Source organism: Trypanosoma rangeli, assembly GCF_003719475.1.
Source record: "Trypanosoma rangeli strain AM80 chromosome Unknown Tra_15.4_contig_00032, whole genome shotgun sequence".
Classification (NCBI taxonomy): domain Eukaryota; phylum Euglenozoa; class Kinetoplastea; order Trypanosomatida; family Trypanosomatidae; genus Trypanosoma; species Trypanosoma rangeli.
This window is the reverse complement of record NW_021705776.1, coordinates 18,031-45,900: the sequence shown is the minus strand read 5'-3', so window position 1 is coordinate 45,900 and position 27,870 is coordinate 18,031. Positions and strand designations below refer to the sequence as shown.

General features: G+C 47.9%; 16 protein-coding genes and 2 pseudogenes across 16 annotated transcripts, besides 20 other annotated features; 9 read left to right on the top strand and 9 right to left on the bottom strand.

Moving 5' to 3' along the window:
* Positions 1–59: 59 nt before the first annotated feature.
* Positions 60–2,192, bottom strand: TraAM80_01586 (putative DNA excision/repair protein SNF2; the record flags this gene model as incomplete). The annotated part of the gene is made up of 1 exon (XM_029378620.1): positions 60–2,192. One exon carries the CDS (start codon positions 2,190–2,192, stop codon positions 60–62), a length of 2,133 nt encoding a protein of 710 aa, XP_029241543.1.
* Positions 2,193–2,226: 34 nt separating this feature from the next.
* Positions 2,227–2,245: a microsatellite.
* Positions 2,246–2,466: 221 nt separating this feature from the next.
* Positions 2,467–4,062, bottom strand: TraAM80_01585 (uncharacterized protein; the record flags this gene model as incomplete). The annotated part of the gene is made up of 1 exon (XM_029378619.1): positions 2,467–4,062. The coding sequence occupies one exon, from the start codon at positions 4,060–4,062 to the stop codon at positions 2,467–2,469; it is 1,596 nt and encodes a 531-aa protein (XP_029241542.1).
* Positions 4,063–4,312: 250 nt separating this feature from the next.
* Positions 4,313–4,339: a microsatellite.
* A 134-nt stretch (positions 4,340–4,473) lies between these two features.
* On the bottom strand, positions 4,474–5,181 carry TraAM80_01584 (flagellar/basal body protein; the record flags this gene model as incomplete). The annotated part of the gene is made up of 1 exon (XM_029378618.1): positions 4,474–5,181. The coding sequence occupies one exon, from the start codon at positions 5,179–5,181 to the stop codon at positions 4,474–4,476; it is 708 nt and encodes a 235-aa protein (XP_029241541.1).
* Positions 5,182–5,707: 526 nt separating this feature from the next.
* Positions 5,708–5,730: a microsatellite.
* Positions 5,731–5,776: 46 nt separating this feature from the next.
* On the bottom strand, positions 5,777–6,100 carry TraAM80_01583 (thioredoxin; the record flags this gene model as incomplete). Its single annotated transcript, XM_029378617.1, has 1 exon — positions 5,777–6,100. The coding sequence occupies one exon, from the start codon at positions 6,098–6,100 to the stop codon at positions 5,777–5,779; it is 324 nt and encodes a 107-aa protein (XP_029241540.1).
* A 175-nt stretch (positions 6,101–6,275) lies between these two features.
* Positions 6,276–6,314: a microsatellite.
* Positions 6,315–6,431: 117 nt separating this feature from the next.
* On the bottom strand, positions 6,432–7,541 carry TraAM80_01582 (N-acetyltransferase; the record flags this gene model as incomplete). The annotated part of the gene is made up of 1 exon (XM_029378616.1): positions 6,432–7,541. The coding sequence occupies one exon, from the start codon at positions 7,539–7,541 to the stop codon at positions 6,432–6,434; it is 1,110 nt and encodes a 369-aa protein (XP_029241539.1).
* A 94-nt stretch (positions 7,542–7,635) lies between these two features.
* Positions 7,636–7,662: a microsatellite.
* A 207-nt stretch (positions 7,663–7,869) lies between these two features.
* Positions 7,870–7,915: a microsatellite.
* A 10-nt stretch (positions 7,916–7,925) lies between these two features.
* Positions 7,926–9,149, bottom strand: TraAM80_01581 (pseudouridylate synthase-like protein; the record flags this gene model as incomplete). The annotated part of the gene is made up of 1 exon (XM_029378615.1): positions 7,926–9,149. One exon carries the CDS (start codon positions 9,147–9,149, stop codon positions 7,926–7,928), a length of 1,224 nt encoding a protein of 407 aa, XP_029241538.1.
* A 158-nt stretch (positions 9,150–9,307) lies between these two features.
* TraAM80_01580 (uncharacterized protein) lies at positions 9,308–9,814 on the bottom strand (the record flags this gene model as incomplete). Its single annotated transcript, XM_029378614.1, has 1 exon — positions 9,308–9,814. One exon carries the CDS (start codon positions 9,812–9,814, stop codon positions 9,308–9,310), a length of 507 nt encoding a protein of 168 aa, XP_029241537.1.
* Positions 9,815–10,458: 644 nt separating this feature from the next.
* Positions 10,459–10,500: a microsatellite.
* A 32-nt stretch (positions 10,501–10,532) lies between these two features.
* On the bottom strand, positions 10,533–12,070 carry TraAM80_01579 (putative p21-activated kinase 3; annotated as a pseudogene).
* Positions 12,071–12,336: 266 nt separating this feature from the next.
* Positions 12,337–13,488, bottom strand: TraAM80_01578 (acidocalcisomal exopolyphosphatase; the record flags this gene model as incomplete). Its single annotated transcript, XM_029378613.1, has 1 exon — positions 12,337–13,488. One exon carries the CDS (start codon positions 13,486–13,488, stop codon positions 12,337–12,339), a length of 1,152 nt encoding a protein of 383 aa, XP_029241536.1.
* Positions 13,489–14,379: 891 nt separating this feature from the next.
* Positions 14,380–14,412: a microsatellite.
* Positions 14,413–14,569: 157 nt separating this feature from the next.
* Positions 14,570–14,596: a microsatellite.
* A 98-nt stretch (positions 14,597–14,694) lies between these two features.
* Positions 14,695–15,120, top strand: TraAM80_01577 (uncharacterized protein; the record flags this gene model as incomplete). Its single annotated transcript, XM_029378612.1, has 1 exon — positions 14,695–15,120. One exon carries the CDS (start codon positions 14,695–14,697, stop codon positions 15,118–15,120), a length of 426 nt encoding a protein of 141 aa, XP_029241535.1.
* Positions 15,121–15,412: 292 nt separating this feature from the next.
* Positions 15,413–15,436: a microsatellite.
* Positions 15,437–15,462: 26 nt separating this feature from the next.
* TraAM80_01576 (mRNA export factor) lies at positions 15,463–16,515 on the top strand (the record flags this gene model as incomplete). The annotated part of the gene is made up of 1 exon (XM_029378611.1): positions 15,463–16,515. One exon carries the CDS (start codon positions 15,463–15,465, stop codon positions 16,513–16,515), a length of 1,053 nt encoding a protein of 350 aa, XP_029241534.1.
* Positions 16,516–16,564: 49 nt separating this feature from the next.
* Positions 16,565–16,604: a microsatellite.
* A 2-nt stretch (positions 16,605–16,606) lies between these two features.
* Positions 16,607–16,689: a microsatellite.
* Positions 16,690–16,752: 63 nt separating this feature from the next.
* On the top strand, positions 16,753–17,442 carry TraAM80_01575 (putative lipase domain protein; the record flags this gene model as incomplete). Its single annotated transcript, XM_029378610.1, has 1 exon — positions 16,753–17,442. One exon carries the CDS (start codon positions 16,753–16,755, stop codon positions 17,440–17,442), a length of 690 nt encoding a protein of 229 aa, XP_029241533.1.
* Positions 17,443–17,530: 88 nt separating this feature from the next.
* Positions 17,531–17,554: a microsatellite.
* A 14-nt stretch (positions 17,555–17,568) lies between these two features.
* Positions 17,569–17,607: a sequence feature (GA-rich).
* A 753-nt stretch (positions 17,608–18,360) lies between these two features.
* On the top strand, positions 18,361–19,179 carry TraAM80_01574 (uncharacterized protein; the record flags this gene model as incomplete). Its single annotated transcript, XM_029378609.1, has 1 exon — positions 18,361–19,179. One exon carries the CDS (start codon positions 18,361–18,363, stop codon positions 19,177–19,179), a length of 819 nt encoding a protein of 272 aa, XP_029241532.1.
* A 14-nt stretch (positions 19,180–19,193) lies between these two features.
* Positions 19,194–19,218: a microsatellite.
* Positions 19,219–19,551: 333 nt separating this feature from the next.
* Positions 19,552–21,444, top strand: TraAM80_01573 (uncharacterized protein; the record flags this gene model as incomplete). Its single annotated transcript, XM_029378608.1, has 1 exon — positions 19,552–21,444. The coding sequence occupies one exon, from the start codon at positions 19,552–19,554 to the stop codon at positions 21,442–21,444; it is 1,893 nt and encodes a 630-aa protein (XP_029241531.1).
* A 314-nt stretch (positions 21,445–21,758) lies between these two features.
* Positions 21,759–21,777: a microsatellite.
* Positions 21,778–22,467: 690 nt separating this feature from the next.
* Positions 22,468–22,818, top strand: TraAM80_01572 (hypothetical protein; annotated as a pseudogene).
* Positions 22,819–23,122: 304 nt separating this feature from the next.
* On the top strand, positions 23,123–23,656 carry TraAM80_01571 (uncharacterized protein; the record flags this gene model as incomplete). Its single annotated transcript, XM_029378607.1, has 1 exon — positions 23,123–23,656. One exon carries the CDS (start codon positions 23,123–23,125, stop codon positions 23,654–23,656), a length of 534 nt encoding a protein of 177 aa, XP_029241530.1.
* Positions 23,657–24,021: 365 nt separating this feature from the next.
* Positions 24,022–24,055: a microsatellite.
* Positions 24,056–24,376: 321 nt separating this feature from the next.
* On the top strand, positions 24,377–26,545 carry TraAM80_01570 (uncharacterized protein; the record flags this gene model as incomplete). The annotated part of the gene is made up of 1 exon (XM_029378606.1): positions 24,377–26,545. One exon carries the CDS (start codon positions 24,377–24,379, stop codon positions 26,543–26,545), a length of 2,169 nt encoding a protein of 722 aa, XP_029241529.1.
* Positions 26,546–26,764: 219 nt separating this feature from the next.
* Positions 26,765–26,795: a microsatellite.
* Positions 26,796–26,873: 78 nt separating this feature from the next.
* Positions 26,874–26,911: a microsatellite.
* A 184-nt stretch (positions 26,912–27,095) lies between these two features.
* Positions 27,096–27,119: a microsatellite.
* Positions 27,120–27,198: 79 nt separating this feature from the next.
* Positions 27,199–27,855, top strand: TraAM80_01569 (uncharacterized protein; the record flags this gene model as incomplete). The annotated part of the gene is made up of 1 exon (XM_029378605.1): positions 27,199–27,855. The coding sequence occupies one exon, from the start codon at positions 27,199–27,201 to the stop codon at positions 27,853–27,855; it is 657 nt and encodes a 218-aa protein (XP_029241528.1).
* Positions 27,856–27,870: the final 15 nt, after the last annotated feature.

The window sequence follows — 27,870 nt, the reverse complement described above, 5'->3', positions numbered from 1 at the left end:
GAAGGGAAGAATATACGCGTGCATGTGTGTGTTTGCATCTTTGTCTGGCTCTGGCTGAATCACTCTGCTGACGGTCTGCCAGCGGAGGACGCCGTCAGTATCGTCACATCGTCGTAGGTCAGCAACCGCTCAGTGGTGGGTTGACTGCCTGTGGCCTCCGCCTCCAGCTGGAGAAGGATCTCCGACACCTCCTCCTGGCTTAGCGGCTCGTGGAGGCTTTCCTTTGAAACTGACGGTGATGGACTTGCGGGTCGCCGGCGTTTTACACCACAGCGACGTGCGGCAGTGGTGGTGAGGGTGGTGTCGGACTCCTGCTCCGTCTTCACCACCGCCTCAACGTGGACACAACTATTGTCGCTGACGTCGCAGACGAACGGCAGTGCGGTCAACGCCGCGCGCTCCTCAGGAGACACGGCGTTGGGGTGCAGGGCGTCTAACTGTGCCGCGGTCTCGCTGCAGTTCAGCGTGCCCACATCAAACATACTGCGTAGCTGCAGGCGGGTAAAATAGCGGTAGAACTCCGCTCCTCCCTCCTGGTCTGCTTGCGCGCCTACGGAGGTGCTTTGCTTTGCCGCCATTACCTTGAAGATCTGGTTGCGGTACACCTTCTCCTCCACAGTACCGCAGGTGATAAGGCGGTAGACGACCACCTCGCGTATCTGGCCGATGCGGTGGACGCGGTCAATTGCCTGCGCGTCCGAGGACGGGTTCCAGCTTGGGTCCATCAAGATGACGGCGGAAGCAGCCTCGACCGTAAGACCAACGCCGCCAACCTGCGTGGTTAGCAGACACACCCACACCCGTGCAGTCTCATTGAACGCCTGGACGGTGCTCATCCGATCCCCCGCCGGCACATCGCCGTCCAGTCGCGCAAAGTCAATCCACCAGCAGCGTAGCGCAACGGCTAGAAGGTCTAACAGACGCTTGGATCGCGAGAAAACTAGGGTCTTGCGCTGCTCTCCAATGCACTTCACAACCAACGCAAGGGCTGCGGCAATCTTTGCACTATTGAGTGCATCACCGCAGTTGGTGTTTGCCTCGGGGCACGCCAGTGGATGCCGCATGGCTTCTCGATACACCTCATCGCTAAGATTGAGCCACGGATGGTCGCATGTCCGCATCAGCGCCGTGAGAAGAACAAGCGGCTCTGCAGCGTCAGTATTTCGAAGAGTCACGTCCACGCCTTCACTGTCGACATACGCGACATACTGCCGCTCCTGCGTTTCATTGAGGCACAGCCAAACAATAAGGTCCCGCTTTCCAACAGGCAGCATCCGCACCTCGCGTTTATCGCGGCGAAGCATGAAGGGGCGTATGGCCGCCTGGATGAGCGCCAGCTGCCTTCCCGCGTCTCCCCGCTCCTTCTCAAGCGCATCGCGTTCGTTGCCGCGCAATAGCACGCCGTTAATGGCGCGAAAGTCGGCCCGCGTGGTCCCAAAAATAGAGCCGTCAATGAATTGAAAGATACTCCAGAGGTCCTCAAAGTTGTTCATTAACGGTGTTCCCGTAATGGCGATGCGATGACGCGCCGACAAAGCCATGGCACTCCGAAACACCTGCGTGGAGGCGTCCTTAATCAGGTGCGCCTCGTCCATAATCACGTAGTCGACCATGCGCGCCCCCATGGAGTTGCTGTCCTGCCGTAGCACCCCGTAGGTTGTAAGAAAAAGGCATGTAGTACCGTGCTTCAGCCGTTGCCACCGCTGAAGCCGCTTGACCTTGGCATCGCTGTGAATCACCTCCACAACGGGTGGTCCCAGGCGTCCCCACTGTTGAAGTGCCGACTCCCATAAGGGCAATAACGTGGGCGGCAGGATTATAATGGCGCTTGTGGCCAGCTTGCTCATGTACAGCGCGCCAAGAAAGGTGGCAATTTGCACAGTCTTTCCAAGCCCCATTTCATCCGCGAGAAGACAACCACGGCCCTTTCGATGCCTTTCATACAGCCAACTAATTCCTTCCTTCTGGTAGTCAAAGAGCTTTGATTCAATATCAGGTGGTATAGGCAACGTGACAGGGAGGGATGAGACCACGGAAGAAGCTGGTCTTTTGCGGCTGCCATCACTCTGGACTGTGTTGACCGAATCGTTATTATGCAGCTTTGCTGTGGAGGTCGCTGCGGTGTTGCTGGTGGTGGTGGTGGTGGCGTACTGACTGATGGAGAAGAGCTCCTCCAGCTCCTCATCGTTCATTGTCCAGCCCTTCAACGCATTGTGCGCAGGTTATAGAGAGAGAGAGAGAGAGATAAAGTGGAAAGGAAAAAAAAGAATGCCTCCACACAACAGTCACCCCCGCTCATCCTCTTCGCTGCCAAAGTGGCAGTTGCTCTACTGATGCAGTTCAACAGCGAGACCCAACACACCACAAAATACACACACGAGAAAATAGTATTGAAGACCTAAGCAAGCACGCCTCGCTTACCACCTGGCTTGTCTCTCAACCCCCCAGGCTAAGATGCAAAGCCGCTCACGGGTTCACTGTCTCATCGGTATCATTGATGGGAAGCAGTGCATTATCGCGCACGACACTGTCTCGCAGGTGCAGCCGAGATCCTTGTAGGCGCTGAATGCCGTAGAGACCGTTCAACTCGACAGTCGATTCAGCCACCATGAAAGTGGCGCCGGAGGAAAGAAATAACCCGTTTCCACCGTTGCGCAGCACACTAGAGCGCTCCAACGTCCCTTCTGCACATTCGTACGCAACAACGCCATCTGTGGTGTTCCCCTCCATCACCGTCTCACTTGCATGAATGGAGGAATTACTCGCTACCCGGACCCCGGCCTCGCAAAGTTTAACTTTGCACTGCGTCATAACCGCTTTTGCGCCATGACGCAGGAAAACACCGGCAAACGTGCAGGAGGCAATTAGCGAAAGATGCAGACGGACTTCGGTCCACGGCCCTGTTGCCTCCACGGCGCAGCTTCCCTGGTAGAGGTGGCAGCCATGCAAGTCCACATGCGCGCCATCTGCGACGGCAACCAGCGGATTGGATGGCGCAGGCGAATCGGCGGGTACTCCTCCTCCTGCGGGGTCGTGCTCCATCAACACCACGCCACTCATCCGAAGCCGCGTCTTGCCGCCCTCCGCCCGGATGATAGGCTCAAGACTACTCAGTGGTTTAATGATTACCGGCGTACCAGGAAACACGGCAACCACCTCCACCGCGCCACTGTTCACAAAGCACATATTCTCATGGTACACGCCTGGTTCCAAGGTGATGGAGTCGGTGTCGGCCAGCCCCGCGGCTGCCAGGAGTGCCCCAATAACTGCTATCTTCTTGTGCTTCACCGGCTTCAACCTATGCACCTTGCCAATTGCACGATGCCTGTTCAGTTTATCATCTATGTCCAACGCTGCGGACGCCACCGCCGCCTGCGTGTCGGCAGGAAGACTCCCGGAGTTGACGTGGTCTATCGGTGGCGTTTGCACCTGTGTTAGCTCCGAGGCGCTTGTGGGGCTTACTGCATCGGAAGGTAGACCGCCGCTTTTTTTACCATCTGTGTCTGCTTGCGTTTCAACAGACACCGTCGCCATCCTCCCCGCCTCCCGCCTCTCAGGAGAGGTGGTTTCTGTTTGAGTTGCCACACCTTCCCGTGCAGCAATGCTCTCTACGGGGACTGCATGCCCTGGCGTTTCAGCTGTCGCCCGCAGCATCCGCAGCATTGTCCCACTCAACTCCTGAAAACGATGTGCGCAGCTGGTGAAGTGTTGCATGAAGGTAATCACATGGGCCAGGAGATCGCTCTCCACGTTAACGCACCCCTTCAACTGACTTAACAGTCGGGTTAAGTCAACCGACTCCATGTTCTGCAGCAGCTCCTGCATCTCAGCGTGCACGGCGCTTGTCTCCGTTGCGGAAGTGTCCGGTTCAGCGGTCACGCTCCGCACGGTAGACACCGCGCCACCACCGTTTTTGGCAGCCATCTCCTCATATTTCACCTGCAACGCGGTAAACATCGACTCCTCCCTTCCCGCAAAGGTTTCCAGGAGCGCGTCCACCTCGCCCAACTTCGCAGGGTTGTGCCTTTGGTAGAAGGCAACGAGTCTCTCTCGGTAGTTCATGCGACAACTCGTGCGAACGCACAATGCATGCGGCGGCGTGCCACAGACCTTACGCTTACCTCTTCCACTGGTGTTTCGCACGACCGCGGCGGGGAATGCCGTGATAGGGTGAGAGGGCGAGCGGGCAATAAATGCGCAGGATGGGCAACAAAAGTAACCGCAGATGCAACTCCCTTCGCGGTGGCGCACACATGCGACGTTAAAAAGCACACAACCGCCAGGAGCAAAAAATAATGAACATAAAGAAGGAAAAAACAACAATAACAACAACAACAACTCCGCGTCATTGCTTATTTTCCATCTTTTCGTATTCCTTTTTCCCCCTTTTCTTCTTCGTAATTGCCTGTTCACTTGCACTCACTGGTGCACGTCTACTCCATTTCTCTATGCGTCGCGGGCCTTACCGGTTTCCTAGATGGGCACAAACAGCTGCTTCGCGGCGCTGAACTTACGTTCAGCCTCGTCGATCTCTTTGAGTTCACCCTCAATTTTGTTCCTCCGCGCCTTGATCGACTGTGTGTCGTAGCGGATGGGGATCTTATGCAGCTCGACTTCCAGCTCCTTCCGTCGGGTTGCAAGCTTTTCGAGGGTATCCTTGCGCTCCTCCTCTGTGACAGGGCGGTGGCCTGGCGGGTACTTGGCGATCTCCTTCTGCCGCTCTATCTCCCGCAGTACCGTCACCTTCTCCGCCGCCAGCTCCGCCTTGCGTTGAAGGATATACTTCGGCACCACACCCCGTGAAACATTCGCCGGGGAGACCGGCACAGGCTGTTGCCGCTTTGGCTGCGCCGGGAACCGAGGAAGACCCTGCACCGGCTGCGGCGGGGGCTTTGTCTCGCTGTTGCCCCGCCGCTGCAACACATCCTTCTCCATGAAGCAGAATGTCTGCGCCCGGTCCCTGTCACACTCTCGGATAAATACTTTAATCTCCACGTCATCGTTCCCGCCCCTCAGATGGCCGTAGCCGTGCGATGGGACGTGGTTGTACTGCTCCTTATGACGCTGAAGGAATTCCTGCGTCCGCCTTTCCTCTTCGGCCGCCTCCCGCGCCCGCTCGCGGTTCAGCTCTTGCTGCTCCCTGATATGCAGGTAATTCTGCCGGGCTGCATTACCTGACATACAGGATGCCAGCAAAACTCCGTCTGTCTCACACTCCTCCCTCTGTGTGTGTCGGTGCCGGGGGTCTCACCTACGCACGCACAGGACTTTGTCCTCTGGAGCTGTCTCTTCCACTTCCGGTACCTTCTCCCATGGGGGACGCAAACAATAGGAACATTCGGATGAAAAGCAAGACCGTAGCATGAGCAAAAGAAAACAACAATAAATACAGGAAAAAGAAGGTACAACACCTCTTGTCGCTTCGAGGAAAATGACAAAAAGGTGAAAGAGAGCAAACACTCGACGCGGCACATCATCCATTCCCTGATCTACACACACGCACAATCAGAGAGCGAGGTGGTGGTTGGAGAGACAAAGAATAGTAGCAGCAACAGCGCCAAATCCATTTTGGTCAAACTGCACGCCCCTTCCTTTTTTTTTTCTTTCGGAGAGGAGCCATGCATCCCACAAAATCTCACCTCTTCTCCTTTCATGCTTCCCATTGTGTGGCCTTAGCGCACATGCCGCACAACTCGTTTCGTCGGACCATACGCACACACACACACACACGTACGGGAACATTCTCACCCACTCCCTTCCTCGCTGGCACGGTGTTTCACGTATTGCCCATGCTTTCCCGAATCTTCCGCTTCAGCATGTCCAGGTTTGCCCCAATAACGTGCCCAAGTAGCTTGCCCTGACGCACCAGCATAAACGTAGGAAGCTGCAGCACCTTGCACTTCGATACAATCTCGGAGTTGTTGTCAGCGTCCACCTTTGCAAACCGCACCGTCGGAAATTCAAATGTCATCTTCTCCATGGAACGCTCTATGGTCTTGCAGGGGCCGCACCACAACGCCGTAAACCAGGCCACTGTAAGGAGGTCCTCATTCACAAGGTCTCGGAATTGCTCCACGCTGTACACCTCCACCACCGGCATCCTCAGCGTAGCCTTCCCCTTTCCACACGCCGCGTCGTGGACTGGAGGCCCCGCCCAACGAGAAAAATCTAAACAAACAAAATGAAAGTAAGATGCGTAAGTCCTTTATCCTCTTCCACCCCCGTCTTCCCTTTTTACGTTCCCTTCTCGTTAGACCCTGCAGAGCCGCAAATAAAAAATTAAATAAAATAAAAAATAATACAAGGAAAAAAAAAACAGTGAAGGTGAACAACAAGAACAAAAACAGCATCAGTAGCATGCACCAATAGACGCACAAGGCTCAGCTATCCACCAATGCATTGCAGGTAGAGCAGGGGCTAAGGCAGATGCGTTATGCAATGAGATTGGGAGAACTATCTGCCGCCGCCGCCTCACCTTCTGACTGTTGCGCCGCCGCGGGAGTTTCGGGTGTTGAGACAGAGAGGAAGTCTTCTAGGGAGTGTCCGTCCGGAATATAATGCGCGTTGAGATCAATGGCTCGTACAAGTACCATGGAGTCGCGCGAGCCGCGACGTCGCTTCTTACCGCCCACGGAGGACGCTTGGAAGGCCCAACGCTTGTAGAAGTGAACGACGCTGCTGTTCAAGGGGGCCAAAGAAACAGAGCTGCCGCCCTCCCGCCGCATCCACTCCATCGCCATAAAAAGTAAAAACGATCCCAGTCCTCGCCCCCGGTACTCGGTCACACACGCGATAAGGGGAATCCATCCTTGCCTGTCCATTGACAAGATCGCCACCACGCGATCCTCTTTTGCATCCACCGCCTCAATGCGAAATTCTGCGTCAAAAATGCGACGGATCAAATCCCCCCCTCCAAGACTGTACCCACAAGCCTCCAAAGCCAGGAAAACCCACTTCCTTCTGGTTTCCTGCCTGGCATAGCGTATACACACAACACCACTGCTGACGCAAAAAGGCACCCGTGGCAAAGAGGGCACGACGACCCGCTTTTGCAAGGCCTTTTTCTTAAAGGCAAAGGGGCTCACGGAGGTGAAAAAGCCATGCCGCCTAAACAATTTCGTGTAACCATCAGTGCACATCACCTCCATAAGCTCCACACCGTTGACGCGGCAAAAAACCTCCACGTGTTGAAGTAAGGAACGCCCCACGTGGATTCCTCGAAAGCGGCTAAGAACGGAGATCCACGCAATCACAACAATCCGTTGTTGCACGATAAAGCTTGTGTTGACAACCACAAAACCCAAAAATCCATGTTCGGCGTTTGCGTCCTCTTTAACAGCAAGAAAAATAACAGAAGACGCGGGGTCATTGACCACTTCAAGAACCCCTGGAAAAAGGTGTGCGTCACTGGCCAGAATTCGTTTCCGGACCTTACTCCGCTCCCTCATGTATGTGCCACGCTCGACGGCATGCTTTATAGTTATTTCGTCCCCTGTGGCGAGTTGATAAAAACGAGATGGCACACGGACAAACTTGCACATCTATTCGCTGTCCAAGCTGTATGGTTCTTCGTGTTGATTTTCAACCGGAATTCTGAGCACGGTGCGTAGAGGGAGAAAAAACACGACTTTACAAAATAATAATAATAATAATAATAATAATTCTCTCAATAACGTGGAAGGAAAACCCTCTTTTGTATTTTCCAACAAATCCACTTCCATCACCTCCCTACATAGGCACGCCAACGTAAATACCAACTCACCATCTCACTTTCGCTCTCTTCCCTGCGCTTGTGTACGCATACGTCCCCCCAATTTCTCTTGTATGTGTTGTGCTAAGCGTAGTATAGACCAATAATTACGGCAAGGGAAAAAACGAAAATGCACACGAACAAGCAAAAACAAACAAACAACAACTCGTTGGGCTCAACCTGGTATGAGCGGATCATCCACCTCACATGGCCACCCAAGCTTCTTAAACGTCTTTTCCATATGAGGTGGAAGAGGAGCCGTAACGCAGACAAACTCCCCCACGCCATTTTTGTATGGCAGCTGAATCTTTCGGTGGTGTAAGTGTAACGGCAGCCCTTTATCCTCTGGATCCCAGAAGAGAGACATAGATGAGGGGAACGCTGACTCCCCGCCGTATTTGGCGTCACCCAATAACGGACAACGCAGTGCATGCGCTGCCATAATCCGCTCCTGGTGACGACGCGTTGTTAAGGGGTAAAATGAGATGAAGCTTCCGAATTCCAATGCACTGGCGTTAACTACAAATTCGGCAATACCCACTTTAGAAGTTTTGGTAGGAGAAGGACGCGCAACAATGATATCGCCCTTAGTTCCTTTCGTCATCTCAAAGTGCATGCGTATCCGTCCAAAGTTCACGGTGGGCTTACCTACACAAAATCCCCAATACACACTGTTTGGCACCACACGTTTCACGAACATACGTGCTAACATGCGATGTGCATTTTTGGTTCTTGCTAAAACAACACAACCACTTGTTTCCTTATCCAAGTTGTGGCAAACAATGGGTTTCACCGTATTTGTGTATTTCCAGGCAGGAAGCATAGCAGTTATATTCATCTCCTGTGCGTCACTCGTCGGCATCATAGGGACACCATGAGGTTTGTTAATAACAATGACATGCTCATTTTTGAAGAGCACCATATTATGTGCCATTTCCCGCACATGAGACGACAATCTAAATTGTGGTTGCCTTGTAGTCTCCTTGAGCACACCACTAGGAGGAGCAAGCTGCTTTTCCCAAAACGCTGGAGTTGGCACCACAAGTAGTTCGTCAAACTCCAGCCGATCTGTTAATCGTGTGTATCTTTTCTTTCCATTTTTTCTATAGCGGTATATATGACCCTGCTGAACCAGACTTTTCATGGTTTCATAACTCCATTCAGGATGGTGCTGGGTAAGAAAAGTATCAACGCGCTGACCAAACCAGTCCTGTGTAATCACATGATACTGCAGTTCATCTGACTTCTCTGCCAGCGCCTGACGGGCCTTAAGAGAGAGAGGACGATATTGTCGTTGAGTATCTTCTACCTTTTTGGGAGCTTCCTTTGACCCAAAATTGGGCAGGTGCTGAATGGCTGCAGGCCTCCAAGCAAGACGCCAAGAAACGACACGTAGCATGTAGGGATCTATTACGCCGCAGCATAAAACACCAACGACAAAAAAAAAAGTATTGACGCGTGTAACTTAGACCTGTGCACTCAATAGATTCATGAATATTTTTTAAAAACAAAAATGTTGATGCATTTGACAACAAAAGACCCAACCATTACACTGCTTCAAACATCTTCTACATCCTTCTCTATCTCCACAGAAGGCTTTACACCCACGTCCGACATCATGTCAGCGTACTTTGGAGCATAATCTGGCTTCCAAGCTCTAATTGAATCAGGAACACGGACCTTAAATGCCTCCATCCTCTCACCTAGACGGTGCTCATGAAGTTTAAGGAGTTCACCATGCAGATATAAGACACGATACTTCTGATAGTTATCCTCACGATTAATCTCGTGAGCGCAATCATTTAAAGCATCCCGGTGAGGAATACAATCCTTTATCTTATAAGGTTTAACTGAATTCATGCATGTTTCATACTTTTTTAAAAAATCCCAACACTTCCTTGTTGTTTCCTCTTTCATGCGTTGTAGTATGCCGTCGTGAATACGTTGTTGAAGATGCCTCTGAATGTGAGGTGGAGTACGCGCCAGCATAGCCTCCAATTCTTCATTCACCTCCTTATCTCGCTCATCATAGCCTACAGAACTAGACTTGTCGTAGAATGACATCTCCAGTTGCTCTCCCGTGCAGCTTTCTACTATACTAACACTTGATAACAGCCACACCCACCCACACAGAGCCAATAATGATGATAATAATAATAATAAATTTAGAAGTTAGAAAAATATGACAATAAATAAATGAAATTAAATTCAACCATAAAAGAGTATTTCTTTTTTGTTTACTGTCTATACAAACAACAACAACAAGCATAATGATAATAATGATAATAATAACAATAATACCAAGCCACCAGGGAAGGTCGTTTCCGTGTTTTGAAGGATACGGAAAGCAACTACTGTACTTTTCCTTTTAAAATATTTTCTCAAATAATCCATATTTTTTGTTTCCCGTAGTTTGGCTTATAAAACAAACAAACAAAAACCTGATACGAGGTGTGCGCAATTACATCATGAACCGCCAGATTGTTTCGTTTCGGCCTCCGCCTGCTTTTTGCGCATTCGCTCTGCATCAGCTTCCTTTCGTTGGACGACAGACATCCCGTCTGAGCGATGTCCTTTTTGCCTTTCTTGTTGTTTTTTTGTGTTCTTTTCACGAGCAAGGTCTCGCTGGTTACCGCGTGCCATTTTTCACGACCCTTTCCAACCTATTTGTAGATTGCAAGTAGGCTACACTGAGACTCTCTAGGCAAAAAAGAAACAATAATAATAAAAAAGAAAAGACAAGACAGGAACAAAAGGCCTATTTCTTCTGGGATTGTTTTGTAGCTTGTGTAACATGCTCATTACTTTTCTTCCTTCATGTTTCTTGAAGAAGAGAACGACTTTGTTTCTCACATCCAAAACGAATACTGCCCATGTTCACAGCTGTACGCCATTTACCGGCAACCTCACAAAAAAGAAAAAAAACTCCAGCTCCTTAAGTTTAAACTAAACCGATGAAGGTGAACCCCTTGTTTTTCCAACCTGCATCCAAGATGTCTTAGCATGCCTCTGTGTAATGAAGAGATGCTGAAGTAGTACGTTAGTTGCAACTTTACAGGTACGATCAAATGCTGCTTTCAAAAAACGGTACTAAACCCTGAGGAACAAATTAAGGAAAAATTCCCAATAACTTATAAGTTTTAAACCAGACCCCCTGTCCATTTCAAGGACATATATGGGGAGAAGTATGTATAAGCCATGACAAATCCCATCAGTTTTCATTCAGCAGGGGCTCCCTGAAGCCAAGTTCAAGGTAATAATTCCTACAATTAAAACATCTGCATTTGTGTGTTTAGCCCTAGGCAAAACACCCGTATATCGCGTAATATCCAAAAAGTATATCCCCCAAACCCAAAAATAATATTTGATTTGAATCATCAAAAAATTTACCCAGGTCTTTAAAAACACGACATCTGAGAAAAAAAAATGACATGATTTCACCATTAATAGTGCTGTTTCCCCAACATGTGCAATGTAATAAACATAAAAGGCATTGACATTTCTTCTGAACTTTTGTTTAGCCTCAATACTTTAATTGGCATTATACATACAGTCACGGATGCAGTCACCCTTGAAAACCTTACATATGAGGTAAGTGCGAACCCCATCGGCATGAATCTCAACTGGTGTGAACACGGGTAATAAGAAGCGTAAAAGCAAGCTACAAAAGCGGACAACAGCTTGTATTTTTAAAATACAAACCTCATCCGGGGTGGATAGGAGCTACACCTAAAAGATACCAATCGTTAATAACTTTTGCAAGTCCATAAAAACGTATTGGATCCCCAAAATCAGACCGGAAACAAGGTACAACTCAATGTATACCTTGTCGATCGAAGAAACTGCTGTGTGGCCAGAAGACATTTTTCTGTATCCAACATAGGTAGATTGCCCAATATCCACGTCAATAAACATCCAATATTGCCACTAGCTACCACGTGTTCTTCTTCACTCTTCTGCGCTAATTCCGCTTTTGCATCCGAAAAACAAAATCGAAAGCAAGGCTATTTCACTTAGCAAATGCTTGTTTTTACACACTGCTTTTAAAAAATGTTTCTCGCTCTCTTCGACGTCATCTTAAACAAAAAAATGGGACATATGACTCCAAACATTTTTCTTTTCTTCTTTTGAGGCAGAGTTGCCACATTAACATCATGATCAAGCTCCCAAATCCTTTAAAAAACCAAATAAATCTTACTAAATCTACGATAGGTGGTGCCAGTAAATCCATTTGTACTTGTGGCTATCCTTGGGCATATTTTGCACTCAATATATCCATTGTGCTGTCTCGGATATCAAACCAGAATGTCCATGCTTTCAGATGAAAAAAAAAGTTCATAGCATATTTCCTTTTACTATAAGTAAATAGAGTAGATGAGTAGGTAAATAGATGCTCATGGTGGGAAAGGCAGAACAACAAGCTCAAAAGTCAAACAACACATCACAATAACCAAAAAGTTACAACATATATTGGTTAAGTAATTCCATTTACCAGTGCTCCACATAAGTCTCACTAACACATTTTTAACCCCCTCCTCTCTATCTCCGATTTTTTTTTGTTAATTACCTTCTCCTGAAAAAAACGTTTACAGCTTTTGCCAAGAGGTAAGAAACATCAGAAGTGACGGTGCAAGACGCTTGCGCGAAACAGACGGATCACTCAATTCATAACATATCAGTTCCCATTTATTCTGCTCCATGCTATCTATAGGGGTAAAAACAACACCCTCGGGTGAACGGTCCGCAAACTCTTTCAGTGCTTCACAAATAGTTCCCTTTGCAATAAATGCCAACTGGCGACAGTAATTTCCTGATCCCCTTTCTCCGGCAAAAGCCAAAAGAAATGCATCCAGATTTTTTGAGGTCAAGAATTCAAGACAGCTGGAAGCAAGTTCCGGCATTCCATGTGAACCAAGCAACTGATCAAATCGACATGAAATACTGCTAATCCCTATTTTCAGGGATTTCTCCGTATATCTCTTAAATGAACACTCAAACATCTTGTAGTCTCGGCGAAAATGTTGAGGGAAGGTCAGACCAAGTATATCGTGTTTCCATGCTGTGAGCTCCAAAAACATATTCGTAAGATCAATGGGTTCAGAAGCTTGCTTTAGAAGCCATTGAGATAGATCAATATCCTTTTCTGTAACTTTTTTTTGAGCGGGATTAAGGTTTACAGTGTCCAGTAGAATAGGAGCTAAAAGAAGCTCCGGGCATGGAATTGTTAGCCCCGCCGCACGAAAAAGGTCGGCCACAAGAGTGCAAGCTGAACCCACAGTTTCTATTCTTCGAAAGTGGCTGGACTTATCCAAATAGAGTTTTTCATCAAAATGGTGATCTATGACGCCAACCACACTATTCCTCAAAAAATTCTGTTCGGGAATAAGCTTATTATGATCATATAAAACAACATCCAGTTGGATCGCTTGCAGATCCACAAAGTCTGCAGTGCCCGGTGTTCCTTTAGCTGAAAGCAAACACTCTGTTACTATTCCATACTTCAATAGCAGCTGTACAACATCTCTACGCAACGGAAGATCCTCCTTTTCAAAGTTCAACGCAGGAGCATAGTTTCCACCACCCAAATCAGAATGGTTTTGCAGATAAAACGCCAAATAAATTGAGCCGATAATGCTATCCATGTCGCCCCCTTCGTTGCCAAGGACAAGAACAAACGGCTTCCGAGAAGCGCATAGCTCGGCGCAGCGCCTCAGAAAATTATTAATCACACTCGACATTCCTTTATTATATAATACCTTCCTTCCTTTAAGGGGGGGAAGAGGCAATGGGCAACGCCACCGCGATAAAAGAGACAACCCCAGCAATGGGAGAAATCGTGTAATACCAAAACGCCACCGCCGGAAACAACGCAAGGGACCGGAGACGCGGGCTGGAGAGAAAAAGCGGGGGTGGGAGATCGCCCGGCAGCCGGCGCAACTTCTCACTGTTGTTGGGGCGGGGCGGTGGCGTCGTGGCACCCGCGCATTCTTTTGGGGGGTGCGCGGCGCTAGCCACAAACAGGTATTTTCTTGGCTTTGAAGGGCTTTCATGCTTGAAGGGTGCTGTTTTCGTTGCTGGGGCTTGTCTTTTCCTTTCCGAGTATGAAGCTTCCTTGTTGGGTCTGAAATATCACTTTGGGTATGCGTTAGCATCTCTTATTTTAATACTGATGGCGTTTTTTTGCTTTTTTTTTGCCTGTTGTATCTCTTTATATCCTTTCTGAGGAAGTATTGAGGTCTGGTCTGGTATTGGATATTTTCTTCTTGTGTTTTCTGGGAGCGGTTTTTGGGTTGTGTATTATGCTACAGTGAAGTTGCCATTTTTGGCATTGTCTGATAAATATGTTGAAGTGTCCCTTTGCTTCTGTGGGTAAAGACTCTGTATTTTGCCTTATAAAGTTCATTTAATTACCCATGTGGCTTTCCCCTTTCTTTTTCATAATCTCTCTCTTCTGTATATTAGTTTGGCTTGCAATGAATACTGAGTTGAAGCAGGATGTGTGTACCGTGAAACGTGTTTGCATTTTGCACTAAAAATATTGTTTTTGCTTGCTTGATTTTCATACTTTGATTTTTTTTTGATCCTGTGCTTATGAATATAAAAATGGGATTAATATGCAATAATAATATTTATGATTATGATTATGATTATGATTATTATTACAGGTTGAATCAAGCCAATATTATGTTGTGGACTGAGGAAGCAGTGTTGTGTTCGAAAAATAATTATTGTAACATTTTTCGCCTTGAAACCTTATGTAATGGCCTTGTCTTGTTGAATATTTTCTTGGAAATACACGTGCTCTCTCTATCTCTCTCTTATATATATATATATATATATATATATTGCTTTTTATTGACTATTTCTGAAGAATGTAAGATAAAATGCCTACAAGTAAGGAAGTCACAGTAGATTTTTTAACTCAAGCATGCTGCGGTACCATTATGGCCTTGTTTCGTATGGGTATTGTGGACCCTGAGTTATATAAAGATCAACTTGTTGTTTTTTTCTCTCGCTACCTCAACAACTGCTGGATTTCGCTTCTTCGTGGTGATGACAATTTTGTAGTTAGTGTGTATACTGCCATTAATCATGACCATCCGAATTGTGTATTTAAAAAACTTTTTGAATTGGGAACGCACGCATTTCCAGAGCATCCCCCTTTGGAGCTGACGAAGTATGCGCCAGATGATCCGGAGCAACTTGAGGCTGCGCGGGTTGAGGTGTCAGAGCTGTTGAATTTTTTTTTTTCACAATCTACACCTGATAATTATTGGAATCATTCTTGTGACACCTTGTCTCTTGAGGAGGAGCGGGCTTTGTGGACACAGAATGGCTGCAAGAGCGAAGATTTTTTTGTTGTTTCTTGAAAATCGTTTCCCTCAGGGCATTTGGCAGTGTAAGAAAATGACCCTACCATTATTAATGAACAATATATGAAAATAAGTTCAAAAGAAAAAAAAGTAGATGAGACAACATAATGACATAGAGAAGAAGTGTACTGGGCATCTTTTTTTTTCGCGCATATCTTTTTAAGCTTTAATACGTTAATATATGGTTTTTTTTTGGTAGGGATGGCAACATGTCATATTTTTCTTGAATTTATGCTTTTTTTTTGGTCCACTAGTAGTTTTTTTTCTTTGTTTTTTATCATTGTTTTTAATATATATATATATATATATATATTGAATCTTGGGAAAAGGACTTGTACTATGAACACGTTTAATTACTCCAATTCTCAGAATGTTGTACATGAGGTAGAGGGCCCTCCAGGCGACTGCGTGAGTGTCGTACGTTTTTCGCCTTCTGGATGTCCTTATCTTCTTCTTGGCGCGGCATCATGGGACAAAACTTGTCGTGTATGGCAGGTGAGTCAGCAGCCAGGCGTGAAGGATATAAGATCTCAGCCAATGACGTTTGCCATGAGTGATGCACCAATTTTGGACATGTCATTTTCAGCTGATGGACGGGTATTTTGGGGTGGATGTAGTAAGACGGCCACAATGTGGAATTTAACAACCGACCAGAAAATAACTGTTGGATCTCACGATCTTCCTGTAAGCTGTATAGCCCATGTCAGTTCGAATACATGTACGGAAATTTTGATCACTGGTAGTTGGGATGGAAGATTGCGTTTTTGGGATTTGAGACAACCAGTACCTATAAAGGAGGAAAATTTGGGTGAACCTGTATTTGGCTTAGATGCGCAGCGAACTTTCCCTATGGCCGCTTGTGTGACTGGGCGGAAAATTCATCTATTTAACCTTCAAACAATGATGAAGACAAATGAGCTTGAACCACCCTCTATGATAAAGTTTAATCTAAGATGTGTTGCATGTTCTCCTCAGCAAGACGGTGTTGCAGTTGGAAGTTCGGAGGGAAGACTTGGATATGCCCCTCTTCAAGGTGAGGGGGCTGCCACGTTCAAGGCTCATATCTTGGTGGAAGAAAGTGCACTATATATGTATCAAACGAATTTTTGCGTTATGAGTCCCCGAATGCCTCTTATTGTTACTGGCGGTGGTGATGGTAGAATTGGTTATTGGGACTACAAAAAACGGTCTTGTTGTGGATATGGGGAAGGTGAAACACGATTGGAAAAACGTAATAAGTCCATTTCTGCTGGAGACATTAGTGCTGATGGTAGTTTACTTGCCTTTGCTCGGAGCTACGATTGGGCAATGGGTAAATCTGGTTGTATTCCAAATGAGCCGCACAGTATTCATATTCGAAATATGGATTTGAAATTGGCTACATCACGATAGAAGGTGTATATGTTTTTACTGATGCGAATATGATGATGATGGTAATGAAAATAATAATAATAATAATAATAATAATAATAATAAGAATATATATATATATCTTATTATTATTATTATTACTTCTTTTTTTTTTAACATGATCAAGTTATTTATTTATTATTATTATTATTTATTGGTTGTATTAGTCAAATAGTCGGTTTATCTTTTGCTTTTTTTTCCTATTTGAAGTTACACAGAATGAAAGAGGTATCCACCGATCAGGCTAATAAGCAAGCTAACAAAAAGTACGTTTATGGCTATGATTTATACAGCGAGTCAGTACGCAAGTACTCTCCTGTAAATGATCTCAGAACTGCAAAAAATGCAATAGTCAATAATATACACGACTATTTACTTCATCTGGACGAATTTGAGGCAAACATTGGACACAAAAGGAAGTTGATATTAATATGCGTATCTATTTTTGTGTCTGTTGGGATCACATGTTCATTAATGTTTGGGAGAGAGTTTTTTGAGTCATACCCCCGGACAAAATACGCATTGATGGGAATTTCTGGTCTTTTTTGTTTATTTGCCTGTTTTTATGGATCCTTACATGATTCAGATCGTATAGTGTTTACGGTTGCAGGACCTTCCATTCATAGGAATGACACACGACGGAAGGATTATCTTCATGCGTTGAGAGGGCGCCGAGTCTGTGTTCGTGTCAATGAAGTTCCTGACTCAGCAACGATAAATATTGAGACTCAATTGGTGGGACCTTTTCGTCTATTTGCTCCTTCATCAGTTTATTATTCGGTTTCCAGAGGGGTTCCATATGGGAGGTATTTTAGTAAGGATGGATTCTTTTATCCACCACCTATGGTGGAGGATATAGACACGCTTTTGCGGTCGTTAAATTCTGCCTTGCTAAAAAAACGACAGTGATGATTAGATTCTTTGTGACTCCAACTGAATGACTGAAACACGGGATGTATTGAGGGCAAATTCTGTTTCTAACCCCACTTCAAAACCGTAATAATAATAATAATAATAAAATGACTTGGACGGTCCTTTTTTTTTTTTCAATGCTCTTGTCTTTTTTTTTTTTTTGCCTTCTCTTCCTCGAGCAACTAAAACAAAGCCAAAAGCGTTGATATACTTATGTTTTAAATGGTGTCCGTAACATTTGTGCGTTACCTTGGATATACCGGAGCTGCTGCAAATTGGCTTATACCTATTGCTGGCATCATGAATTTCCCGACAAGAAAGGCAAGTGAAATAGATCCCGTAATGACGACTGTACTTTGTGCCTACAGTGCAGTTTTTCTTCGGTGGGCTATTGCTGTTACACCAGCCAACTATCCCTTATTTCTTTGTCATGTCACGAACAGTACGGTACAAGGCGCAACTCTTATGCGCTACGCCATTACAAGGGAAGGCTCTTCGTCTAATTAGACGAGATGTGGTTGGGCCACCAGGGGGGTGTTTTCTAATTTAACTAAAAAAAAAGACAGCATTTTTAAAAAACGGTAATGCTTGTCAATTACTGGGAAGCCGTGATTTAAGTAGGATATAAAGCCAGGGTTGTTTCCAAGCATGAAAAAAAAATTCGACTTGCTTTAATAAATAGGGAAAATAGAAGTATCGGAACTGACTTTCCAAACTATGGAAAATCAGAGTGTAACGGCGATAAAGCAATAATTCAACCGGTAAATACACGTACGTGGGAAAGAAGGCGTTTGTCTCTGTTGAATGGATTTGTGGGTCAATTCATGGATTTTTTCTTCGCTTTTGTCTTCTTTTGGCTTTTAGTGTTCGGAAACTTTTTGCAAATTTTTTGCAGGAAGTAATATGAGTGACCCTATGCAACTACGAGCCAGGCGTCGCTATCGAACATTGTTGCGACAGGCACAGGCTTTAGAGAAACTTGGTAAAACCGATGAAACACTTGCTATAGAACTTCGGAGGCTTGAGCAAGACGATCCAACTTTAAAAGAACGGGTAACATGGGTTGAGGGTAGAGACAAATCAAATGTGGATTCTTCAGTGAAGCAAGATACTCTTGAATCAAGCTCTGTCTCCACGACACCATCCACTTTTCCCATTTCTTCGTTTTCAGTAAAGGAAAAGGAGAGTGAATCTAATTTTTCGGTGACATCGTCAAAGGGGAATCTCTCAGATCAACCGAAAAGCACGGATTGCGTGAGTGATGAAAGTTCTGACGCTGCCTCACCCTTCAGTGGGGGAGGCGCCTTTTTATTCTGTGCTGCAACCATATGGAGTGAGGCCCATGTACCGACTTCGCTTAGTGTATTTTCTTATTGTATGATTACGTTTTTGACCATTCTCACTTCAGTGCTTCATCGCTACGTTGTAGATCCAAGTTCTATGCTTGGCGAACTCATCTCACCCGTGTTGTTTAGTTGCTTAGTTCATTTTCAAGGTCTTATGCTTATTCATTGGAAAATGCCAGGAAGAATATCCAGGGCAATGCTGTCGGTTTACCTGTTTTTTGATTTTTTGCCATCGATGGTGTTTGTATTTGTTGTTTACACGCTAACAGCAACTATTATGGAACTCGTGGAGCACCATTTTTACTGGTCGTTGAAAGCGACGACTGGGTGTGTGGTCATGAACCGTGAAAACAGCCAGAGGAGTATACCAATGGGAGTAATGATTTGAAAAGGAAGAGGGGGAAAAAAAAACGAAAAAAAAAACAAACACATCTGGATGCCTTATTTCATGCTTTTTATTTATTATTTAAAAAATAATAATTAATGAGTGAAATAGTATGTGCACATGTGGACAGGAAACGTATATATCTGTTATATTGGTCTACTAGTTCTTCTGCAACGGTAACACTGTTGCGAATCCATAGAAGACTTTGGGCTTTTCCAGCCAGATCAATCTGTATTCTTCCTTTTTTATTATTCTATTGCTTTGGTGGGGAGGCAGAGGTGCTAAACGAGGAGACGCATCAGTAGCAGCAACACGGCGAACAAAAAAGTGAGGAGAAACGAAACGGCCTTATTATTATTAAAGCGAGCTAACAATATGGCCTCCGTGGAGGCGCTGCTGCGTTTGCCCACAGATGAGGTTCAATCATGTCCTCCTATTATTGCTGACGAGGATGTTTCGCTTGTCCTTCATGAGATGAAGACAATCCTGCGCAAGTTCCTCTACGCCGCAAGGTACGCGTTGGTGCCCCCGTTTTCCGTCTTTCTTCACCTCTTGTTGCAACCGGCTATTTCAGAGTGTCAGGAGCTCCCGCAGGCACTTTTGGCGCCTGTTGAAGAAGGCCGTTGCATCGACCTCTTGGCAGACATCTGCGGCACACTGTTGAGGCTGGAACAGCACACATTCCGTGGCAAGGTCAATATGGATGCATTTTTTGAGCTCATTCAACAACTCTGTGCCTCTGCGACGCTGAAGGATCCTCTCGGTGTGGTGCTGATGCCGTGTTTTTTGACCTTTCTCCACGTTGCTGTGGAAAGTGAAGACGACTACCGTCAATGCCGTGCCTGCGCGAGTGTGCTCATCACGCTCATCCGCGGGTCGAAGGCAAACAAGAATCGGATGAGTGTAGAATGTGGTCACATTGGCGAGGCCTTGACAAAGTCGAACGATATCTTTTTTCAAATGCAATGCGTTGAGATGTTGTTTAGGCTCTACACACACAACCGTACAGTTTTGTCAACTTCAACGCTACCTGAGTTTTTCAAGAAGGGTGTGGCGGAGCTTCCCAATGACGCCAATCTCTTAACAAGTATTCAAACCTTGCTTGACGTCTATAACATGGAATGCTCTAGCTTTGAACGACTGCAGTTTACGGCCCTTCTTATTGAGGCGGGCGGTGTGGAGGTGTGTGGCTACACAAGCATATACTTTTCCCCATTGATTCTCGTCATTATGATTCCAGGGTGCTCTGGGGATAACATTACTATTCCGTACGAACACATTCGTTCAGTAAAGCTTTCAAAGGAGCGGAAGCTTGGCCTTCGCCTGCACGTTATCCCTGTAAGACTCTCCCATGTCATGAGTCATGGGAATGACAAAGAACCGCTGATGATTTCCTTGACGCAGTCAACTTTTAGTGCTATACGATCATCTGGGATTCACGAGTGGATTGCTGAGAGGAAACGTCGGGTGCCGTTCAGTCGTATTCGACAGCAGCTAGATGAAGCAGTGTTGCCAACTCTGGCAGCACCAGCTGCCGTAGTTGAGGGTTCTCATTCCAGAACAGTCTCAGTACAGGGCACCGAGCTAGTTTCGGAGGAGAATGACCATTTTATTTCTCTTCCTGTCATGCGCGAGGCCGCGGAGAAACTTTTGCCCAATCAAGATGATGTGAATATACGGCAGCAACGGATCTGCTCCCGACTCTCCTCGTCAAATGGAAGACAAACACCTGTTAAAGTGAAGAATAAGAACGAGGAGGCAAATGAGGTGGAGGGGCAGGCGCTTCGTCAGTTGCACGAGGCCGCTTCATTTAAGGTGGCGCGAATGCGACAAGATTGCCAGGTTGAACTTCAGCGCGCTGTGGATTTCATGCAGGAGGAGGTGGATAAAATGCGTCGGCTGAATGCACGCGAGCGTGACGAGTTTGAGGCCTTTGTGCGAGAAGATTTAATAGCTGTGCGGCAGTCTGAGGCCCAGGTAAAGGCGCGTGCCGCGGAATGCGTGCAGTCGCTTAACCAAGAGTTAACGGAGATTCAGGCGCTAAGCGAGTTGCTGAAGGGTGAAGTGGACAGGCTGCGAGAAAACCTCTCGGGAGCTCTCAAACGCTCCGAGTCTGTGGAGGAAGAGTCACTGGTTCGACTTAAATCGATGGTGGATGAAGACATGAAATCCATGGGGGAGACTTTGTTGCACTTGGTGGCATCGACAAACCCACTCTCCTTCCTGGCAAACTACCTCACGCGAAAGTTAGACAGCAGCGAAGCATAGACACCTGAGCATGGTACTGAAGCGGTGGGTACGGTACCTGGAGTCAGTATAGAAGTCCACATATAGAGCGAGTACGAGTTCATGAGAGGGAGAGAGGGAGAGAGTGCAAGGGTGTGAGTGGCTTGTACAAGCAATGGATATAGATGACAAGTTCAGAGTACATCTTCACACGTGCTATTGCTTTTTTACTTTAAAAAAAAAGTATTTTGCTTTGTTTTAATTCGTCTCGGTGTTTTTTACGTGTTTTTCTCCAATTATTTTTCTTGAAAAAAAAGGAAATAATGGACTCTGTTTTATTACCTTTTTGCTGCTGCTATATATATATATATATATGTCTCCTTTTTCTAGCTGTATATATCTCTTTTTCTTTCATCTTTTTCCGATGTGTCTAGGCATCGGACCTGGAGAGCAATGCGTGTGCTCCGTGCATTTTGTTATTATCGACACTCTCACAGCCGAAGCGGAAGCGTGGAGGCGAAAGGAAAGAAAGTGCAGAGCCACAGGGAGGCCAGGGCGGCGGCTCCCCGCAAAGAATGTTAAGCGTTCACGGGGCTTTGCACCGCCTGGAACACCTCAACGTGAACTGTGGCGGCAATTGTGGAACCGTCACTTCCTTTTCCTTCGCTGTGGTACGGGCAGAAGCTGTGGACACTAGCCACATGAGTCCTTACGAGAAAGACCAATATTGCTTTGCCTGCTGTATGAAGCGGGTGGGGTGAAATCCATCCCTCCTGGAGGAAAAGGGAAGTTCGTTGGGCATCAAGCCCCAATCGAAGGTGTCCAATTTCATTTGGCGAGACATCGGTACTATGAAGAGGGACACTGCGCCGCTTCAGCGGTTGTTGTGTTTCTGTTGCCCCTCACTTCCACATACACACACGTAGACGGGTGTGTATGCGCGCATATTTGTGCTTCTTTCCTTGCATGCTGCAGTGCTACCAGGCATGACAAAGGCATAGAACTGTTCGAGGGAAGGGAACAGAGAGGCAGGCAAAGGGTGATAGCCGCAAAGCCGGAGGCAGGATGCAGCGCCGATTCATTGCGTGGGCCTCGCTTGCAGGAGTGTCAACGGTTGTGCGCATGCCGCGGCGTGGGTACTACGATAAAGTTCGCAAGGAGGGTGAAGGAGCGACGACGGCCCTGCAGCGATGTACTACGAGTTTCCCAAGAATCCGTCCCGGAATCACGTGCCGGAGGAGCTTCGCAATACGAATGTTAAGGCTGTAGAGGCTGCCGAGCGTTTACAACGTTGGTTTTTGTTGGTAACTGTCGGGGCTGTGTCGGTCATTTGCTTCAGTGGCTTTCTGGACCCGTTTGGTGAGCGCTACCATCGGTCAAAGGGTTACGGCACGCACGGTGGTGGAAGCCAGGGGCTGCGTGAGATGCCGAGGTAACCAGCCTTATTGGGGAAACGCATTGCAGTGAAGAACAAGAACAACCACCGAAACATGATACAGTATGTGTGTGTGTGTGATGTGACTGAGGCGAAGTTGAGGGTGTCTGAGTGCGGTGACGATGATTTATATATTCTGTGCATCCCAGCTGTTTATTATGATTACTATTTTGCTCATTTTCACCTTAAAAAAAATTAAAAATTATTCTTCTGTCTTTCTCTGTTGTACTTGGTCTCTTCCTTCTCACGATATCTGCGCCATGACCAGATTCTGAGTGCGTAATCATGGCGAAGGATACGGCGAAGAAGAACATGCGGAGGAACGAGGCACGCATGCGCACCTTCACAATATGCACCTGGGCTGTAAATGTGCTTTCGCTTGCCTTCATCATGTACTACCGCGGTTCGCTTCCATGGTTTTGGGATGTTATTGGCTTAGGCTTCTGGGCAGGGCAGGAGTTTGTGGCGCTCGCCTTACTGAAGCAGTTTGCGCAGCCTAGTTACAGCTTGACGGGCGAACTGCTGGAGTGTCCGGATGCTTCTAACCCCAGTGAACTGGGTGTGTACTCCTTTGCACAGGACTTGCTGTGGGTGTGCTGGGTTGTGGGGCTCCTGTGCTGTCTGTTTCACTGGGCCTTTTTTCTCTTGTATCTCCCCGTCCCCGCAATGGCCGTGTACAAAGGCTGGGTTCTCATTGGCCCACTACTACGGCATCGTCAAGCCTCCTCCGAGGAGAACGCGGAGGGTGGGGCGATGCTGCGGAAGCGGGCAGAGCGCCGCAGGGAAGAGCTCCTGCAACGCAAGAGGAAAATTAAGTAGGCTGTTCCTGGACGCGCTTGCGCACGTGAAGCGAGATGAGGAGGGGGGAGAGTTCTCTTCAGGGGCGGTTATACTTGGCTTTGTTTGGGGTTTTTCGTTGGGGGCGGGTGCGCTGTCTCCACAACAGGGGGCGGGGAAAGCCGCGGGAGAAAACCGAAAAAAGGATATATATGAAAGTCAGGGACGAGAACGAGAGCGAGGCGTCTGAGGCGAACGGATGGCCTCCGACTGCATGAATTGTGTTGCTCCAAGTTATGTACGACGAGGTGCATTCGGTGCTCGCACCACCTCCAGTATTGCGCACACGGAGCGAGTTGCGGAACCTTTATTTATTATTTTTGGCGAGAGGATAATGGCTTGGAGGGCTTTCTCTATCTTTCTCTTTCTTTCTCTTTCTCTAGTGTGTGCGCGCTGGCTCTGATGCCTTGTGATTGTGTTTGTGGTTGGTTTTGCCTCCTCCATTCTTTGCTCCGTCCTCTTTTTATTTTTATTTTTGCTTGATGTGTTGTGTGTGCGTGTGTCCCGCGCAGGAGATTCCTGCGAGTAGTAGTAAAGAAGAAGAACCGTAGGTTTCAGGTATTGCCCGCGCGTGGACTTGTGCGTGTACCTGGCGAGGGGGGACGTGTACGAGGCACCCGCTGCACCGTATATATATATATTTGTTTTAAATTATTCCCCCCCCTCCTCCCTTACCTTCTCTCAGAGTGCATCTGTATGTAAATGGGTGGGGCTCAGACAAGGGAGGATGCGGTGCGGTACTTCACCGGAGTTGCGTGCGCCAAGGCAGACCCGGATGAGAAGGAGTTCACCGAGCGTCTGCTTCTCTACAAGAAGGAGATCTGCTCGGGGGCGGAATACTACGGGGCAGCACTGCCGGTTCTACGGGAGTTAATACCAATGTGTGTAAAGACGCAACGGGTGCGGTGGCTTTTTCGCTTTTGCCTGCAACAGCTCGAGCACGCCTTGTGCAACTACAACCAGGGTCACAGTGATGCGTTCATTGCTGTGCTGCACATTACGGAGTTTGTCATTCGTTACGCCCACCAGGTCTCCCGCGGGGACGTCACACTGCTGTTGGACATTGTGATGGGGGAGGGGTCAGGTGACGCAAAGAGCTTTACGACCGCGCAGTGGGCCACAACAGAGGCACACAAACTCTGCTGTGCGCTGATGGAGTATTGCGTCTCCGTGCCGGTGGCCTACGCGACGGCGGAGGCCCACAACGAGGTGGTGAGCCTCCTATTGTCTATGACCTCCTCCGCGCTCTACCACAACACAGCCTTTGATGGAACACACATGGACATGTTTACAGAGATAGTAATGTCATCTGATGGACTGTCGGCATTTATCTTGATCCTACTAAGGCGATTAGTGGAGTGGGGCTCCGGCCGTCTTTCATCTTCCCCTTTTTTGTACCGTGACGGCCATCGTCCATCGCTGCGAAACATGTACAATGTGTTTGGCGGCAGAAAGGGTGACAAATCCATTAGTTGCGGTGACAGTTTGGGACGACACTGCGCTCAACTCCTGGCCGTGCTTGTGGCATACCTAAAGGGCAGTGAAGAAAATTCCGCCCTGGAGTGTGTGAAGAAAATTGAGGATGGCGAACCTGTGCCATTTAACGCGCTTTTGACTGCCATGGTTAACCGGCTACAGGTATGCCCGTCACTCTGTATTGTGTTGTACGTTCTCTTCTACGATCATCCCACCTTCTCGCACACCACCTTGACGCTCTACGCGAAGGAGGTTTTGGACGTCGTACAAGAAGTTCTGCATCTGAGCTACATGGCGTCAACTGAGGCTGAGAAAGGGAGCGTGGCTGGTATTAGGACTGCCGCGGCAACGAACCCCACCAATACTACCTCTGAAGTCTGTCAGGTTCACATTTCCGGAGAAGGACAGACACCGGAGTCGATTGACAAGCTGATGAAGGATATGACACACTTTTCGTACCCCTTTATTGGGTTTATGACCAGCACGTTGATGCTGCTCTTTTCCCAAGACCAAGTGCTTAACCGGAATATGAGCGACACAGTTATTGAGCCTCGTTTTAAGCCAGGACGATGTAGCGGCAAAATGCCGATTAGCTCCCTGTGTATTGTGGTTCTTGCCCACGGCATTGCCAAGGCAATGAACGAGCAGAATGAGCCGTTGGCATCCGTGTTTATTCCTACATTATCCAATTTGGCGCCCTTTATTCACGACATGGATACCTATGCCTCCCAGCAGTTGATACGGTTGCTTAATTTGATACTTAGAAAGCTGCGACGTTGCGTGGAGCCTCCCCAACTAGACGAGAATGAGCTTACTTGCACCACAAACAGCGTTTCTAGAGACAGCATGGTGGGGAGCAAGGAAGATGCCACGGCGCAAATGTTTCTCCGTCAGCTGACCTCCTTGGTAGAGGTGGTGGAGGCAATAATTCAAGGCGAGGATAGGCAGAACGACGCGCTCGTGTATGAGCTTTTGTACAGCCGTGCAAATCTAGAGGCGAGGTTGGCGGCGGACAGCCCATGCCCACATATTGCAGCCGCACACAAGGCGTTGCTGCCGCTGTTTTGCATCGCGGACTATTATGAAACGGAGTTGGCAAGTGTCACCTCGGCGGGGTCGTATCAAGACATCTTGGCCGTCATTCGGCGTGCGACACGGGAGAACACGGGCTCAGCATCTTTTTTAAAGAATGTTTCCCACACGGCGTCCCCCAGCAGGTCATCTGGGCCAGCACCGTGGCAACCGCGTGAGATCCTTTACGTCTACGAGGAGTCGACACACAGCTACGACTTCTTTGGCCCCTTTGTCTGGTCGACGCTGCTGTGCGACGGCGTTTATCCGGGTGGTTTGCTGTGGGCCACCGACATCACCGCGCTAGAGATGTTCCCTCAGTAAGGAGGAGACATGTGACAAACGTCATTGCGGCGTGTGTAAACATAACTACCGGTTTTTACTATTTCCGGACACCCGAACTGACCTTTTTCAGCTTGGTAGTGCATTCGTGCACACACATGTGCCCATCAATATGCATGATAGTGGTGGATACATAATACTAATAAAATGAGTGCAATACAACCCACAAGGCAAGATACCTTTTCTCCTATTGTTGCTGTGGGGGTGGGGTGGGGTGGGGTTGGTGGGGGTGCAGCTTGATAGCATAGCACGTGCTCATATTTCGCTTTCTATAATACTTGTACTGATGTACTTCTTTGCGTACGCGCTCTCTTTTTGTTCTGTTTGCTCGTTCTGTTCTTTATCTTCGCCTGCTTGACTTTGGCCGCGATAGCATGACGGCTGCAGGCCAGAAAGGGGGCACGAAGAGTTGTCTGCATTTGTGTGGTGGTGGTGCAGCGCAGCACCACCACCTGTGGGCGGTCCGCACTTCCTTTGTAGTGCCACCGTTGTCCTTTTCTCCTCTCTATTGTGCTTCACTGCTCTTTGCAAGAGGAAGGAAGGAACGAAGGAACGAGGCAGTGACGCATACCAGCCCGCAGCCAAAACTGAGCAAGTGAGGGCACGGAGGGAGAGAGACGTGGAATCAAACACGAATGAAGAAGCGGACTGCACCAAGGCCCACACGCGCCGGCGTATATTTTTTTCAGCAGCTGCTTCCTCCCACGGCTGCGTCATGCTCGCCTGAGGCGCATGCTAGCAGCAGTGATCATGCGGCCACGAACGAGAGGGTGTTGGAGGCGGTTGAGGCAATCCTCAAAGAATCGTTTAGCCCGTCAGAAACCGCGGCGCTGCTGCGGCGCTGCACAGACGTGGAACAGGGCAGATCCGAGGCGCTTGAGGGCCTGCTAGAGGCCGCTTGGACGCGGGTAGAAGATATCATGGCGCAAAACAAGCAGCGTCGTCGTGCTATCGAGGAGGAGCTACCGCAGAGCTTGGTAGGGTTCGACGCATACAAGTTTTGGACCCCTGAGGTGGCGGCGGCGCGCTTTAACTTTCCCACTCCAGAGGAGTTTGGGCTGTGCAGTAACGAAGCTGACGAGGAGAATGGAGAGGCTGGAGCGTCCCGTTTATTGGTTGACACCGTGGAACACGCCGATCACAATGTGGGCTCCTCTCACGAGCCGCCTCAAGACCCAGCTGATGCTGCATCGTCGGTTGCTGCTGCTGCTGCTGCCGCTGCCGCTGCCGCCGCCGCCGCCGCCGCCGCCGCCGCCGCCCCGGCCACCGCTGTCGGCGCCGGGGCAACGTAGGGCGAAGGCGTGGAC